General features: G+C 34.7%; 1 protein-coding gene across 1 annotated transcript in view; it reads right to left on the bottom strand.

Annotated features, from left to right (window-relative positions):
• The window catches only part of LOC105534661 (netrin receptor DCC), a 389,147-nt gene that overhangs the window by 208,236 nt on the left and 164,000 nt on the right, over window positions 1-16,911 (bottom strand). The window contains exon 8 of the mRNA XM_011973437.1: window positions 4,337-4,531. Within this exon, the coding sequence (XP_011828827.1) occupies window positions 4,337-4,531 (195 nt within the window). The remainder of the gene's footprint in view (window positions 1-4,336; window positions 4,532-16,911) is intronic.

Here is a 16,911-nt window from a genome sequence, read left to right as displayed (position 1 = left end):
TAAATGGTAATAAAAATACAACATATCAAAATTTGTGGAATGCACATAAAATGATACCTAGAGGAACAACAATGGATGCATACATTATAAGGTTCATATGTCAATAAATTAGAAATAGAAGATGAGATCTAAAATAAGTATCAGGAGGGAAGCAGTCAAGATAACAACAGAAATGAAAGAAATAAAACAGAGATAGATAATAGAAAAGTTAGTAATGTCAAAGGCTCTTTTTTGAAAAGATCAACAAAATTAGTAAACCCCTGTCTAGACATCACAAAAAAAGAGAGGAACCAGAAAAGACCAATATCAGAAATGAAAAAGCAATTAATAACCATAGATAACAGATAAAGAGAACATTATGAATAACTCTATGTCGACAAGAGACAAAATGAAATGTATGGATTTTATTAAAAATTTAACTTACCAAAATCAATACAAGAGAGTACGTAAATCAGGCCTCTATCTGTTTAAAAAATTAAATCTATTATCAAAGCCTTCCTATAAAAAAAACTCAGGTCCAGATGATTTCATTAGTAAAATCTATAAAATACTTAATAAATAAATAAAATCCATTTTTACACAAATTTTCTGTAATAGAAGGGGAGTAAACATAGTCCAGCTCATTTTATGAGCCAATCTAATGGGAGTAAGAGAGAAACAGGATATAGACACTATAGGAAAAGAAAATTGTAGACGAATATAACCTACTGAATATAGGCACACACACAAAAAAATCCTTAATAAGCATTAACAAATCAAACAACATAAGAAAAGGATAATACATGATGGCCACACAGGATACATACAGGAAATTCAAGGTTGGTTACCCTTAAAAAATAAATCAATGTAATTCACTGTATTTTTAAAAAAGAAGAAAAATAATTTCAAAAGATAGAAATTTGTCTAATAAAATTCAATGAATATTCATGACCAGAATTTCTAGAAAACTAGAAAGAGTATAACATTTCCTCAATCTCACAAAAGACTTAGATAAAGAGCCCAGAGGTAATAATCTATTTCATGGTAAAGACTAAATTTTTTTATCTTAAGATCAGACACAAGGGAAAGATACCTGCTTTCAGCACTTTTATTCAGTATTTTACTACAGATCCTAACCACTGAAGTAAGGCAACAGAAAGACATAAAAGAGACAGAGACAAGAAACTAAATATAAAACTTTCTCTTTGCATAGATATGTTTGACTAAATGGAAAATTTTACATAATCTAAAACACTAATGGAATATATAGGTAAATTTAATAGGTATTAGGATACAAGGTTAGCATTAAAAAATCTCTTGTATTCTACACATTTATAAACACAACAATACATCTATATATTATATAATCCATCTATAAATCTACTATAGTAAAAATTGATTTAAAATAAATTTTAACAGTTCTATTTAAAATAATCCAAATATATATGTATATATAATATACATATGTACATATATTTAGAAATATTCAAATATATGTGTATAATTTAAATAGTCCTAAATATATGTACATATATTCAAATATATATTTCCAAATATATATATATACACGTTTTGGGGGGTATTTCTAATATATGTATATTCCTACATATACATATGTATTTAGGAATAAGTTTAACGTAAACATTAAAGACCTTTACACTTGAAACTATAAAGTATTACTGAGATAAATTAGAGAAAAGATTATAAAAATAAACAAATATTATACCTCAATAATGCTCTTTTAAAAACGCCAAAAAGTACACTTCTAACGTACACAGTGTACTGTGTATAAATAATACGTGAATAAAGATGTAAAGACAGATACTTGATAGATAAATAGATCAATTGGTAGGTAGATAGTGAGTTTTTTAAAAAGTGGTTTGGTTTCAAATTAATTTTGCTAAGAAGTATTAAATTCAGATCTTGTGTGTCTATATCATATATCAAGTCTGGCACTAGGGCTATTGAACTAAAAGGAGTAAAATGTCAATAGACTAATTATAAATATTTAATAGTATAAATATTGATTAATGAAGCTCTATGCCTATAGTAGGCAAGTTGTTTGTTTGCTTTTAATTAGGCAATATTAGATATTACTCAAGATGTTCTTCTATTTCCAGTCCTGAAGCTGATCACAGTGTCTGGTGTCTAAACTGCAAATAAAATGCTGTTTAGAAGTCTTGCTTTCTCATGAAATAGATGAAGGGGTTTATTGGTCAATTATACAACAAATAACTTTTTTATAGTTTAATATACAACCATGATACTTGAAGTTATGACTGACCCTATGCTTAAATGAATTAAACTTACTTTAATTCACTTTTAGTTGTATACCTGTCATACAGTCCTTAAAACATAAAATTTCCTTTTCTTTATTATGTATATGTAATGACTAGACAACTTTGCCTTTCAAAAACTTTAAAAATTAAACAAAGTTATAAATACCTTCTCAAAAAGTTACTACGGAAACTGATGTGTCAATTTTAATGCTCACTAGAATAAATAAAACAATTAGTGATGTATTTGCAGCGTGAACGTAGACTTGAATAAATCCTTATCTTTATAAAGATTAGAGCTTAAGGTATGTCTCTCACACACACTTTGGCTAAATAGTGAAAACACATGTTAGAAAAATGGCAGTTCATGGTAACCATGCGGATATTTAATGAACAACATGCTAATTATTGTATTTCATATTAAGACACGAGACTATGTTAAAAGAGTATCAACTGGTAGAACTTACATACCTATCTATGTGTGTGTGTAATTACTGTTTCCAGGTAAGTTGTAGAGTGCAAATTCATAATTATTACTGAGACAGGTTCATATCCCATTTTACCTTTAACAATTTTCCTAGCTCTTTAGAATAGATTTTCCAGAGACTTTTTCTGTTTTTCTTGTTAAGCATTTGGGGAGATTTGCCAATGTTAATCTCCCAAACACCTAAACTTGACTAAATTTGAAGACCTTTGGAATGTTTTTTTGGTAACAAAGATAATCATTATCTAAAGGATAGGGTCAACAATGCAGTTTCCCTCCTGACTTGCTCTGAGTCCTGACTTCCCTCCTGACCTCCCTCCTTCTGTCTGGTGAGTGGCATCAAGATGAACTGTCAAAGATGGTGGATGCTGAATAATGGATAAGTGGGAGTCCCCTGACATAGGTTTGACAGCCATAAATATGAGTTTTGTGATTGCCTTTACATTCAAACTCAGGAACTGATGGAAAGAATATTATTTCTAAATGCCAAGCTAACCAAAATTATGGAGATTTTCAGTAGGTGTTTCTCTTATTAGTGTTTGAAGCAATTATAGAGAGAATGGGTCAGTGTAATTTTCCTCCTTTACTGAGAAAATCTTTTCTTGCTACTGCATTTTAGTTATTCAAATTCAAATCAGGCTTCTCATCACAAATGTTCTGTTTGTGAGAGACATTGCAAATCCCCCCACCTCCTACACCTTGCCTGCCCAATCAAGCTGCATTTCCAGTGGGGTCATATAATATGGTATGAAATCAGCAGGTAGAATCAACTTACATTTTGCTTTATGAAAATTATTTAACTTACTGGCATCCTGATACATCATATTTACTTTATTTCTCTGTGTCAATAATATAACCTCCTACAGCACTATGGGAAATCAGATCTAAAATGAATACGAACACTTTTACACACATTAGACCTCTCTCAATGAACAAGTTTTCAATGAATTCAGAATATCACAACTGAAGCATTGTATTCAGTAAAAAATGAGGTTGAGTTGAGCACAATAAGAAAACCTAGATCGGTAGAGGCAAGGAAACATGCAGGATGGAGTTTGATCATTCTGATGTATTGTCATGACTGAAAATTCCTTCTTTCATCTTCTTTTGAAGTCATAATGACATAGTCTTTAACATTCATATTTGTGAATGTTAAGGGAAAAGAAGGCGCTATGACTAGATAATTCAAGGTTAAAGAAAAATTAACAGAACATTTTCCCAGTGAGAACAAAGATGAAAAATGTGTTGACTTTCTTTTTACAGAAATTATTAGGATCAGAAGTTTCCATTGACCACTGGAAAAAGAAAAATGGCCCAATGCACTTTTTGTATCCTATAACCCATAAGCAAGGGCACACACCAGAGCAACTCCCATTACAGATCTCTCTTGATCTAATTCCTGAAATTCCAAATTCAAAGAAGAAATGTGTGTGTGTGTGTGTGTGTGTGTGTGTGTGTTGATAGAGAACTGCTTTCAGAGTTAACACATGCTGTAAGTTGAAACCACAATCCCATGGAACAGTTTTCCAAGAAATAAAATTATTTAAAATAAATCATTAATTCCCCTTAATAGAATAAACAAATCGCAGATACTCACCTAACCTCTCAATGGAATAATATCGCTGCTTGCTGTCCACACGCACTGTCTCAGCGTAAGGGCTCCCAACGCCATAGCCGATAATATAACCTCGCACCACGATGTTTGGGTTCAAGGGAGGAGTCCAACTCATGATGATGCAGTTGGTCTGGGGCCTCACATGGAGAGAGCTTGGTTGATCAGGAACTTGAGATTCTAGCATTCAAAAAGAGGCATCATCAGCATGTCTCATAACAGAAAATGTAGCATGGCAGAACACCATTTAAGCAAGACAAATAATGCATCACCTATTGCCCAAGTCACTCTTTATTTCAGCATGTGATACATTTTCTACGTTGGATTCCACTGTCACAAAATTTCTTAAGCACACAAGAATACCAAGTTCTTTCCATGGGCATGGTAGGTAGCATCAATGCATCTTTATTCAAAGAATGTCTTATTTGGGCTTTTTTCTTTTTACATGTTTCTTCTTAGGTATCATTAATGAAGGGTAAAAACCAAGGCAGATGTAAGAATAATAGAATGGAGAATAAAACGTCAATGCTGTCTTATCCAATGATTATTTACTCCGATTTAACTAAAAACAAAAACAAATTAACCAGTCTTTCTCATGTAATTGTCAGGAGAAACAGTTAAGGGCCATGATCTGTCCAGCATGATTAGGATTGTACTTGATTCATTGTTTATTAAATCAGTGAAAAATGCATTTATTATTAAAAGATAGAAGAAAGTGGCCTGGATTAACGTCTCACAACCTTTGGACCTGTGAAAAGTAATGCCACGTTCTGTCGTTTACTAGCTCTGTGTCCTCATGAAAATATTTCACTTCTCTGAGTTTCCCTTCTGATTAAGTTGGCATTCCAAATATTGATTGACTCAAAGCCTGAGCTCTGGAAGTAAGAAAGAGCAGAGTTCAAACTTGTACTATATGCTCACTGTCTGTGAGATTTTGAGATATTATTTATCCTCTTTAAGCCTCAGTTCCCTAACCTGTAGAATGAAGATATGGTGTTGAGAAGATTTAATGAGATAATTCATACAAACATACTCATTATGAGTAGCAAATAAATTCTCAAATATTGCTAGATATTAAAAAGAGAATGTGCATGCCACCCTGACATACATTTTCTTTTAAAGGAATTGTGTGTTGAAAATTAGTAAGTTTTAATAATAAATTGTTCTGATTTTTATGTTGCCATTCTTCCCTGTTTCCTAGTCCTAAAAAAATATTTTTTTTTCTGGACACCAATCATTATTCAATTTATATTTATTTATTTATTGAGACAGAGACTCACTCTGTCACCCATGTTGGAGAGCAGTGACACGGTCTCGGCTCACTGCAACCTCTGCCTCCCGGGTTCAAGCAATTATCTGCCTCAGCCTCCTGCGTAGCTGAAATTACAGGTGCCTGCCACCACACTTGGCTAATTTTTGTATTTTTGGTAGAGATGGGGTTTCATCATCTTGGGCAGGATTATCTTGAACTTCTGACCTCGTGATCCACCTGCCTCAGCCTCCCAAAGTGCTGGGATTACAGGCTTCAGCCATCACACCCAGCCAATTAACAAATATTTATACAACACCTATTATGTTTGAGATTTGAGCCTCGGTACCTATAATGTTCAGGATATAGGAAGAACAAATATGGCAGACACAAAACCTGGACTATTGGAGTTTATAGACTAATGAGAAATAGGCAAGTAAAAAGGCAGTTACAATAGATTATGATAAATATTTTGATTGGCTAAATACAAGCACATGTAGCCTATTCTTTGAAAATCAGGGAAGTATTATGCAAAGATATGTAAGAAAGAATATGCCCATCCAAACTTCAATAAGTGCTTAACACACTTCTTGGCAATTAATAAGTACTCAAAAACATTAGTGATTTGAATTTTATTCAAGTGATTCTGTTCATTATTTATGTTCCAGAAATGTCTGTGTCCAGTGATTTAGAAAATCTCTGAAGGTAACATATGCCAAATTATACAAGGAAATCTGATGACTAGAGGTAATATTACTTTTTTTCTCAATGTAGTACCCAAAACTGGCATAGTCCCCACCACTCTTATTCATATGCAGCATTCCCACTTCTAGCTTAAGTGATAGATGGAAGCATGTTCTTATTAAAGTTTTCAAAATAGGTACCATTTTCAAAAGATTCTAAAGCTTTTCAAAAGATTCTAAAGTTCCCACATCGACAGAATTTTCTAAAGATGCTTTTTCCCCAAAGATGGCCTTTTGTGAGCAAAAAGCGAAGCTATTATTTGTCTGCCCTAAAAATGCCTATGATATAATATGCAAAGACATCATAAAAAATTATGTCTCAAATGTGGATATAAGCCTTAACGGCAGAAACACGATGTTTGTGAAGTATTTCCTAATATAAACTCTAAGTAAAAGTAATAAAAGTGATGAAAAGGATTGATTAATACTTTTCAACCCTATTGCCACAATCTCACCAGTGCCCTTGAAATGTAATGGACTCTCAGTCAGTTCTGTTTAGCACATTTGAAGTTTTTGCACTGACTTTTAAAACAAGATAATCTGCCTAATCATACACTAAGAAAATAAACTAGATCTTCTGCATTTGTGACTTTTTAAAAGCAATATGAAATCATAATGATTTGAATGACAATGTTTAACATCTTTTAGAATAAAAGGGAAAACCGTTTAAACTGTTAAAATGTTTTCAGAACAGTAACTATCCATATTTCTGAAAACCAACGAATAGTTCTCTTGCAAATTAGTCAAGTTAGTAACTACAGAATTTTATTCATCGGTGCTTTAAACATATCATTGTAATGCATACACCAACTGGCTCTTGAAAAAGAGGAGCTTTTAAAATGTAAGACTCCCCTTTATCCTTCACTGTATGAAAATGTTTCAATCCTAGAGGCAAGCCTCAAAATAATTTTTAATATTAGAAAAAAAGTTAGTACATAAGAAGATATGTTGCCTCTTCATCTAAATACTAATTAGGTTTGTGTGTGTGAGAGACAGAGACAGGATCTTCTTCTGTCTCCCAGGCTGGATTGCAGTGGTGATATCACAGCTCACTGCAGCTTCTAACCCTCTGACTCAAGTCAACCTCCTACCACAACCTCCCTAGTAGCTGGGACTACAAACAGGCATCACCATGCCCAGCTAATTTATTTATCAATCTATTTATTTTATTTATCTATCTATTTATTTTATTTTTATATTTTTGTAGAGATGGAGTTTTGCCATGTTGTCCAGGCTGGTCTTGAATTCCTGGACTCAAGCAATCCACCCGCCTTGGCCGTCTGAAGTGTTGGAATTATAGATGTGAGTCTACATGCCCAGCCTTAATGACCCTTTATCACCAAATTAAACTCACAGGACCAAAAGGACAGTTCCTATCGTGGTAGTATTAGACCCAAGCCATTCATAATATATGGCCTCATCATCATGACAACTATGCCAGGAGATTGTTCATAATCCATGATAGCCAACTTATGCCCACTCACTTAATACAAAGGCAGAAATAACAATTTTCCTTTTATGCTACCTGAGTGAGTTTTCTCTAACATAGATGACCTTATGGATTAGGAAAGTGGTTACTATTGGAATGAACTATAAAATATTAATTTAGAAAATTTGCTGTGGAAGATATATAATATGACTATTACTTATTTGGAGTCTGCAACTGAAATTTGCTGCTTAGAAGTACATGAAACATTTTACAAGTATCTCTAAGACACTGCTTGCACATATGAAGCACAGAGGAGTAGTAGAGTAGCTATTGAGTTAATTTGAAACCAAAGAGCACATTTTGCCTGAAATGTTTAAATTAATGAAGCCTGATATGGTTTGGTTGTGTTCCCACCCAAATCTCATCTTGAATTGAAGCTCTCACAATTCCTAAGTGTTGTGGGAAGTACCCATAGGGAGGTAATTGAATCACAGGGATGGGTCCTTCCCATGCTATTATCATGACAATGAATATAGATCTGATGGTTTTATAAAGGGGAGTTTCCCTGCACAAGTTCTCTTCTCTTGTCTGCCACCATGTGAGATGTGCCTTTCACCTTCTGCCATGATTGTGAGATCTCCCCAGCTACATGGAGCTGTGAGTCCATTAAACCTCTTGCTTCTGTAAATTGCCCTGTCTCGGGTATGTCTTTAACAGCAGCATGAAAACAGACTACTACAAGGCCTCAAATTTTTACTAGAGTCTCAATGATCAAGAAAACTAGGTCAATTGCCACTCTTGATTATATTATTGAATTATGGATTCTCTCTTGGTATGCTCTGGTTCTAAAGAACATGTTATTTTCTCTAACATGTATGTAGTCATGTTACTCTTTGTAACATATGTAACATATGTAGACATGTTATTCTCTGTAACAGATATGTAGACATGGTATTCTTTGTAACATTAATGTAGACATGTTACACAGGTTTCCACTAATGTGTAATGTTCACATGCGGCACACTAGGTCATGTATTATATTAATCCCTGTGACGTTTCAACAACTACTATGTATCTCCTATATACTAGTCGTAGTTCTAGGTACTAAAAATATAGTGTTGGGAGAGGAAAGACAAAAAAATAAGTCCTAATAAATGAACAAGACAATCGTGAGATCTTGATAAGTGCTATGCTGGTGGGACAATCACTGACTCATCCAGGAAATTCTCCCCATTTCAGTCTAAGGTGGATGATCTGAAAGGGCCTGTCAAGCAAACATCGGAGTAGTGAGCTCTGCAGGGAGAGGAAACAACTATTGCAAATGCTCTACTGCAGGGATGAGTTTGATATTCAGAGAAATCAAGAAAGATCATCACATCTGGAACATCAAGGATAAGAGAGAGGATGAAAAAGATAAAAAGACAGTCAGCCAGTAGGAATGTACGATAGCATAGCTGCTATAAAGAAACCATATAAGGGTTCCTCAAGAAATTTAAAATAGAATTAACATATAATCCTGCAATTCCTCGTCTAAGTATGAAATGCAAAAGGAGTTGAAAGCAGGGACTCAAACAAATATTTGTACATCCATGTTGATAGCAGCATCATTTACAATAGCATAAAGGTGGAACTAACCAAAGTTTCCACCAATGTATAAATGCATTTTTAAAATGTGGTATATACACATAATGGAATACTATTTGGCCTCTAAAAAGGAAAGAATTGAATTTTTGAGACACGCTACAAGATGCACGAGCCTTGGCAACGATATGGTAAATTAAATAGGCCAATCACAAAAAATAACAAAAACTGCATAAACCTCCTTTTATGAGGTACCCAGAGAAGTTAAATTCATGCACAAAAGAGAATGGTGGTTGCCAGAGGCTGGGGGTTGGGGAGGTTGGCAGATTTTTTTTAATGGGTACAGCACTTCACTTCTGCAAGATGAAAAGTGTTCTGGAGATGGGTGGTGGTGATGGCTGCATGACAACATGAACTTGCTTAACGCCACTGAACTGTATACTTAAAGATTGTTAGGATGGTAGATTTTAGGTTATATCTATTTGTCCATAATTGTAAACAATTATAAAAAGAGAAAAAAGAGAGTGAGTCACTTACAGACCAGGTTACTGTAGGCAAGGCAAGTCAAGATAAGTAAGAAAGTTAGGTTTTATTCTACGTAGAAGGAGAAGATCTTAAATGGTCTTGACTGGCAGGGATGGAAGGTGTGAAGTGTGGTCTCATTGATATTACTGAAAGATCACTCTATTTTTCTGGGTTAAAAGAAGTTTGGAGAGCAGGCATAGAATGAAACGTGGAGACCATAAAATTGCTTTGGCACTTGTCTAGGTGGCTGTTGTGAAGATGATACAAAGTGGATAGATTTAGGACATGTGTTATGTATAGTTAACAGAGCTATAGAGAAGATGTGAGTGGTGCAGGAAAAGGGAGATTTAATCATAACCCATAGGTCTTTGACTTGGTAACTGTTGATTGATGAACCGAAATGAAGAAAAATAGGTGAGATCTCCTTGGGTCATGTTCAATGTGAGATGCCTATTAGTCAAACCTGTGGCTATCTCAAGGAAGTAGTTGGGTACGTAAGTCTGGAATTTTGGTGAAAGGTCACAGCTAGATATACACGGATGTGGAAGCCATCAGCATATAGGTGGTATTTAAAATAAATGTGTATGAATAGAGATATAGTGTCACCATATATATACAAAACTACAATTAAGATCATGTTATTGCTCTGCTCAAAACCCCCCAAGGTGTTCCCAAACCACATTGTAGGCCATGTCCTTTACAATGGCCTAAAGGGCCATAAATGATCTCTCTCTCCGCTTATCTCTCTACCTTCTTCACCTGTGATTTTCCCTTCATTCACCTCACTCCAGTCATCTACTCTACACTGGATACTTTGTTTTCCTCCTAGTGGACAGCAAGATTTGTCTGTGCCAGATCTTGGAAATGCAAGCAGTCGCCACCACATACTATCTGCTATAGATGGCACTGCCAAGTTGTGTCAGGCAGTTGTAACTTTTGACAAATATTCACATATTTGTTCTCCATTTAGCATGCTGCATTTTATGGATCGTTTTGTTAGAGTTTTGTTCTAGTCCTTAACAGCCTATATATCTTTATAGCAAACTATATAAGGCAATTGATATACCCACACTCTGCCTTTCCAGGCAGGTCTGATACTTATAAATGTGTTCATTTCTATAGACAGGGCGTGTTCTCACCAAAGGACATCACTTCCCTTAGGCCACTCACCTCTATAAACTTTAAAGGTTATTTGTTTATTTATCATAGTGGAAAACCACTTCTATTCACCATTTAACTCTACTTTATAGTGTTTTACCATCCTATTTCTAATATTTTGACAATATTCTCCTTTTTTTTTTTTTTTTTCTGAGACGCCTCACGTATTTATTACTGAACCCAGCCAACCAACGCATTCATAATAGATTCTGCAGCCCTAACCTCTAGGACTCAAGTGATCTTCCAACCTCAGTCTTCTGAGTAGCTGGAACCACAGGTACGCACCACTACCTAATTGGCTAATTTTTAAAAGAAAACTTTTGTAGAAATGGGGTCTCCCTGTGTTGCCCAGGCTGGGAATATACTTTTTAAATTTATTTTAAAATTGATATGCAGCAACATTTACTTAGTGGTACATGGCTCTATGGGTTTTGATAAATGAGTAAAATTTTGGTATCCATCATTCCTGTCAAAATACAGAAAAATTCCATCACCGCCAAAATTTCCTTAGGCTGCCCCTTTACAGTCAAGCCTTTCCCTAATCTCTCATTACTAATTTTAATAATGAACATTAACATTTTCCCCTCTATGAATGGAAAAATCAGTTATTCATACTAATATTTACTTATTGATTTGTATCATTAAAAATTTTTAAACCCTATAGATTTTGTTCTTGTTCCTAATAATGACTAAACTTTATGGAGACCTATTATGCATGTGTCATACTCATTAATTTAACAAATGTTTTCTCATTTAGCATTTCACATATAGTTTGTACTCTTAGCTATTCTACAGACTTTGTTACTACCACAAGTTCTTCCAGTTCAACACTGTTTTGTAATTTTTAACGCATTTTGTCTTTTTGCTTACTTTTAATATGCATTTTCTATTCATCTTAATAGTTTTGTGTCAACCTAATGTTCTTATTTCATGTTTTATTTTTAACTACTTTTTTTTCTGCTTCGATAGAAAAAGAATGTAGAAGTCTAACAGGAGTCAATGAATACATAGACAACACTCTTAAAAGGGAGTTTTGACAGCTCTACTCCTTGAAAACCACAACAATGAATTGTAATTCTTAAAATATGTGTCTCCTAAATCTAAGCCAATTAAACTGGCAGATCTAAGGATTGGGAATCTTTCTTCCCCTATGTCCTCCAATTCTCGATATCAACATACTTACTCCTAGTGATAACAAAGGTAAATACTAAAATAATTCACCAGAATCCACATCCTCTCTGCACCTTTGTACACTGGCTTTTGCCTCACATTGATTATAACTCAAAAGGAAAATGAGGGGAAAATGTAATGTACTTTATAGGGAAGAGACCCTCGATGACATGCCCAAAGTTTATCCTAAAAAAACCATCAAGATTCCTCCCTTCCCTGATTTTCTCTTGCTCAGAGAAGCTGCAGAATCCCAATTACAGATTACAGATAGGAGTCAGCCCTTTTTTGGCCCAACAATTAGACAAGCATGGTCTCTGTCTATCAAGTTCTTGATTTGGCAACAACCACCAGGAAGTTAAGATGCCTATATAGGGTAGAAGGTTGGCATGTCCAACAGAATACAGAGAAAATATAGTGAAGTTTGGTTTTGTTTAAAAACTGCTGACTTCTTGAAATAGTGAGAGTAATCCTGACTATTAGAGCAAATACTCTTAATGTGGTTTTCAAGGAGCAGCTGCAGACACTAGCCCTTCCATATCTGGGAACTGTTCTCTCACTTTAGAGTTTAAGGATACCGGCTTCAACTATCACAAAACGTCACTAGAACTTTGTAATATTCTACCATGAGGCATTTGATCAGCTACCTTACACTGAATAATCTCCATGGCCACTCAAACCATAAAACTTATTCTGTATGGGGAGACAGAGATCTTAGTCCTTGCTAAATGAATTCTTTAGGCTCGTTTTCCTCAAAGTGGATTCAAATTGTATGCTCTCAAAACTACAGACTTATTGGTTTGTCCCAGAACAAACAAACAAAAACACCACTGCAACTTTAAAATCTTATGCCAAGCTGTCTTCTAGAAAACCAGGGCTTTCATTTTCATATTGTACATAAGCAAAAAGGGATGCATTCTACATTTACGAAAAAATACAACAGAGAGCAGCAGATATTTCTGGCTCATTTATCTGAAATTAGAGTTTGTACATAATGATGAAAATCAGTGAAGAATCAAACTATGTAAGTGTTACACATTTCTCACAAATACCCAGCTATGAATATTTTACATTCACGCACTCACTTATTATTGAGTAATATGTAGCAGGCACTGTGTGAAATATCCAGAAGTTCAAGACAAAGCATGGTCTTTGTTTCAAGTTTATTGGGAAGAGTGTCCAAATGTGTTTAGAGAAAAGACATCTGAGTGAAACTCAGATAAGAGAAAGCTTCCTAGAAGTGAAGCATCTAGTGAGTTTTGAAGGACAAGCAGGTGCGAAATACATGTGAAAATATACTTGGGTAAAGAGCACGCTAAGTCCAAAAGCTTGATCCACCATGCAGCTGAGGAAGTGAACCTGGAGGGAAGTGCAGGTAGGCAGGCAGGATGGGATGTTACAGTTGAGGCTGAGGGAAGGACCACATGGAGAAGAATCTGAGCAGTGAATTGACATCATCAGATCTGGTTCTGAAAAAATCACTCTGACAACACTATGGGGTCTAGAGAGGAGGGAGAGCAAACAGGTGTCCAGAAAATAGCAAACCTGAGGCTACTTTCAGGTGACAAATGATGTGAGCCTGACATAAAGTGTGGTGGTGGGTGTGGAGAAGGGAGGATGGATTCCAAATCTATTACAAAGGTAGAAATTACAGATCTTGGTGATTGAATGGATATTGACAGGGAGTGAAATGGAATCGAGGGTGATAGGGAGACTTTTGGCTTGGATGACAAGTGATTATTGGTACTAGTCACAAAGTGAAGAATACAATCAGTCTTAAGGGAAATGATATTTTGAAAGATCAGCTCAAAACCTCCAATTGTATAAAAAGACTTGTGTTTGAGTAACCCACCTTTGTTATATTTAAAAATATCTGAAGAAAAAATGATGACAAAATCCTTACAGCCACCTGTGGCCTTTTATTTTTGAATTATATAAGATGTGATGACTTCACCCTCCTTTGCCTTCAGTTCCATCACCAGAATCAACCACTGTCAACCAGTTTGATGTAAGAGAAGAAAAACATTTTCTGTTCTACTAAAAGTACTGGCAATAGTTTCACACTATTTAGTAACTAATCTGCTGCTTTAGAAGTGGCTTTATTTTTATATTTATTCCTCAAATATACCCAGATAGGTGCTGTTTCTATGTTCTGTTACACTGATCTGTCCATTCCAATGCCAGATAGTACTATACTGATTTTAAATCAGGCTTTATAGTAACTGCTAGTATTTATTATCCTTTTCCAAAATTTCTTGGGATTCTTTTATATTTATTCTTCCATATAAATTTATTTTTTCACCCCAGAAAATCTTTAATCATTTAAAATTTACTCTGATTAGAATTGTCTAAAATTAATCATTGATTTGGAAATAACTAATGTAATAATGATCAGATTTTTCATCCAGGAACATATGTAACTTGCTATTTACTCATGTCTTGTTTTATAGTTTTCAGTAAAATGTTATATCTTTTATGATACACATTTGTTTACATCTTGTTAAACTTAGTCCTAGATATTATATTTTAGGTGGTTTTACAAATGCATTTCTCTTCAATGTTTAAACTAATTATTGCTACTAAAAAGAAAAGCTATGCTTTTGAAACATATAACCTTATTAAATTCTCTTATTGGTTCTAATAGGTTTTTAGTGCAGCTTCTTGCAATTTTTAAATATGCAATAACACCATTTATAAGATTTCTTTCCTCTTGTAATAAAATGTTATGAATTTTAAAGTTTGTTTTTCTTGCCAAAACCTCTATCTTCTTGAATAACAGAAATCATAGGAAGTTTTTAAGCTTGTTTGGATTGTAAAAACAAATGTGTTTAGTAGTTTACCATTTAGCATAATGTTTGTTTTTAGTTTTTTGTAAAAACAATATAATTTTGAAAGATTGCTTATATTCTTATAATACATTTTTTAAAAACTGTGTAATTCCACAAAACGCCCTCCTCAATCTATTGTTATAATTATATGATGCCCCATTAAATTATACCTTAATTAGATGATGAGTTTTTAAGATGTACTGAACATACACTCTCCTTTTGTAACAGAAATGAATACATCTGTTCCCTAAATGTAGACAGCAAGGCTTTATCATCATGAACAAGGAGAAGTTTCATAAGATCAATGGTCTGAGTATTTCATATTACCGTCAGAAAGAACTGCAGTCATGGCCAGGTGGGGTGGCCATGCCTGTAATCTCAGCATTTTGGGAGTGCACCAAGGCAGGCAGATCACCTGAAGTCAGGAGTTCAAGACCAGCCTGGCCAACATGGTGAAACCCTGTCTCTACTGAAAATACAAAAACTAGCCAGGTGTGGTGGTGGACGCCTATAATCACAGCTACTCGGGAGGCTGAGGCAGGAGAATCACTTGAACCCGAGGGGTGGAAGCTGCAGTGAGCTGAGATCACGCCATTGCACTCCAGCCTGGGCGACAGACCCAGATTCTGTCTAAAACAACAACAACAACAAGAACAAAAACAACAACAAATTATAGTCAAAGTCTGAGATCTACTTATTTATCAAAACCAGAAAAATCAGAAAGAACAACACACCGTTGAGCACTTTGTTGCCATTATCATAGTTAATTCTCACAAAAACCACTGTGATGGATATTGCTGTTATGCCCTCTTTACACATGAGAGAAACCAGGGTATAGGAAAGTTATTTGCCCAAGAATATACGGTAAGTGGAGCTGGATCCAAACCTAGTCATTAAGACTCCAAAACCCACCTGATCCTTTACATGGTAGTTAGAAAAAAGTCAAGCAAGCCATAGAAGGATCAGACATTCCATGGGCACAATAAAGTTTGTTATAACCAAGTAAAAGACTTGCAATTTCTTTGAACATTTATCTAAGTCAAAACAACCTGTGCCATCTTTTGTACAGTGGAACTTTGAGATTCTGAAAAACCACTTGCCCAGGAACCGAAACAGATACTATATTGCTTTTAAAAATCAGTTTTTGCTTTGCCTGCTACGCTTCTTACGTGTAAGATGAAACTCACTTGAATGATAATAAGGGGCTGAGTCTTAAATTTCACAGTGGAATAGCTACTGTACCACTGGTCCATCAAATTCCCCAAGGCTATCTGTCAGTTAGCAACATGGAATATCATAAATGGTTCCCATCAAAGTACAAGAAAGAAAATCTATTCTATGACATGCCACCTTCACTCCTCTGTGCACACCAAATCCCATACTAGCATCAAGTGAAATCACCAGAAGAACACATTCTTTTGCTCACTGGTGTAAACTACACTCCTTACCCTAATTCTTAAATGAAATGAATTTGCAGTGAACCCATTTATTACCAGTCTGGGTTAATAAGGCTAATTACCTATTTCCTGGGGGCAAGAAATTAGGGCCAGGTCCTAGGTTCACATTTATTTGCTGCATCACCGTTACACTTTCTTAAGTCTGCACTGCTGACTTTTGATAGCTAAACTCCTCCACTTCAGGGTAGAGATTCGATTTTAAATTACATGATTATTTATAGTGTACAGCAATTTCCACCTGTTCACTCCAAAAAAAAAAAAAAAAAAAACAAAAGCATAAACAGATTTCCAAGCTCAGTTTCTTGAAGGATATTTTGTTGAACTCTATCACAAACTCTCTCATTTCTTTATGCAAGACATTTACATGAAAACCCTGGGGAATTCTAATGATCTTGGTTTTTTTTTTTTTTTTTTTAAGCTGAA

This window comes from Mandrillus leucophaeus, unplaced genomic scaffold, assembly GCF_000951045.1.
Source record: "Mandrillus leucophaeus isolate KB7577 unplaced genomic scaffold, Mleu.le_1.0 Scaffold1375, whole genome shotgun sequence".
Classification (NCBI taxonomy): domain Eukaryota; kingdom Metazoa; phylum Chordata; class Mammalia; order Primates; family Cercopithecidae; genus Mandrillus; species Mandrillus leucophaeus.
This window is presented reverse-complemented; position numbering and strand designations above follow the sequence as displayed.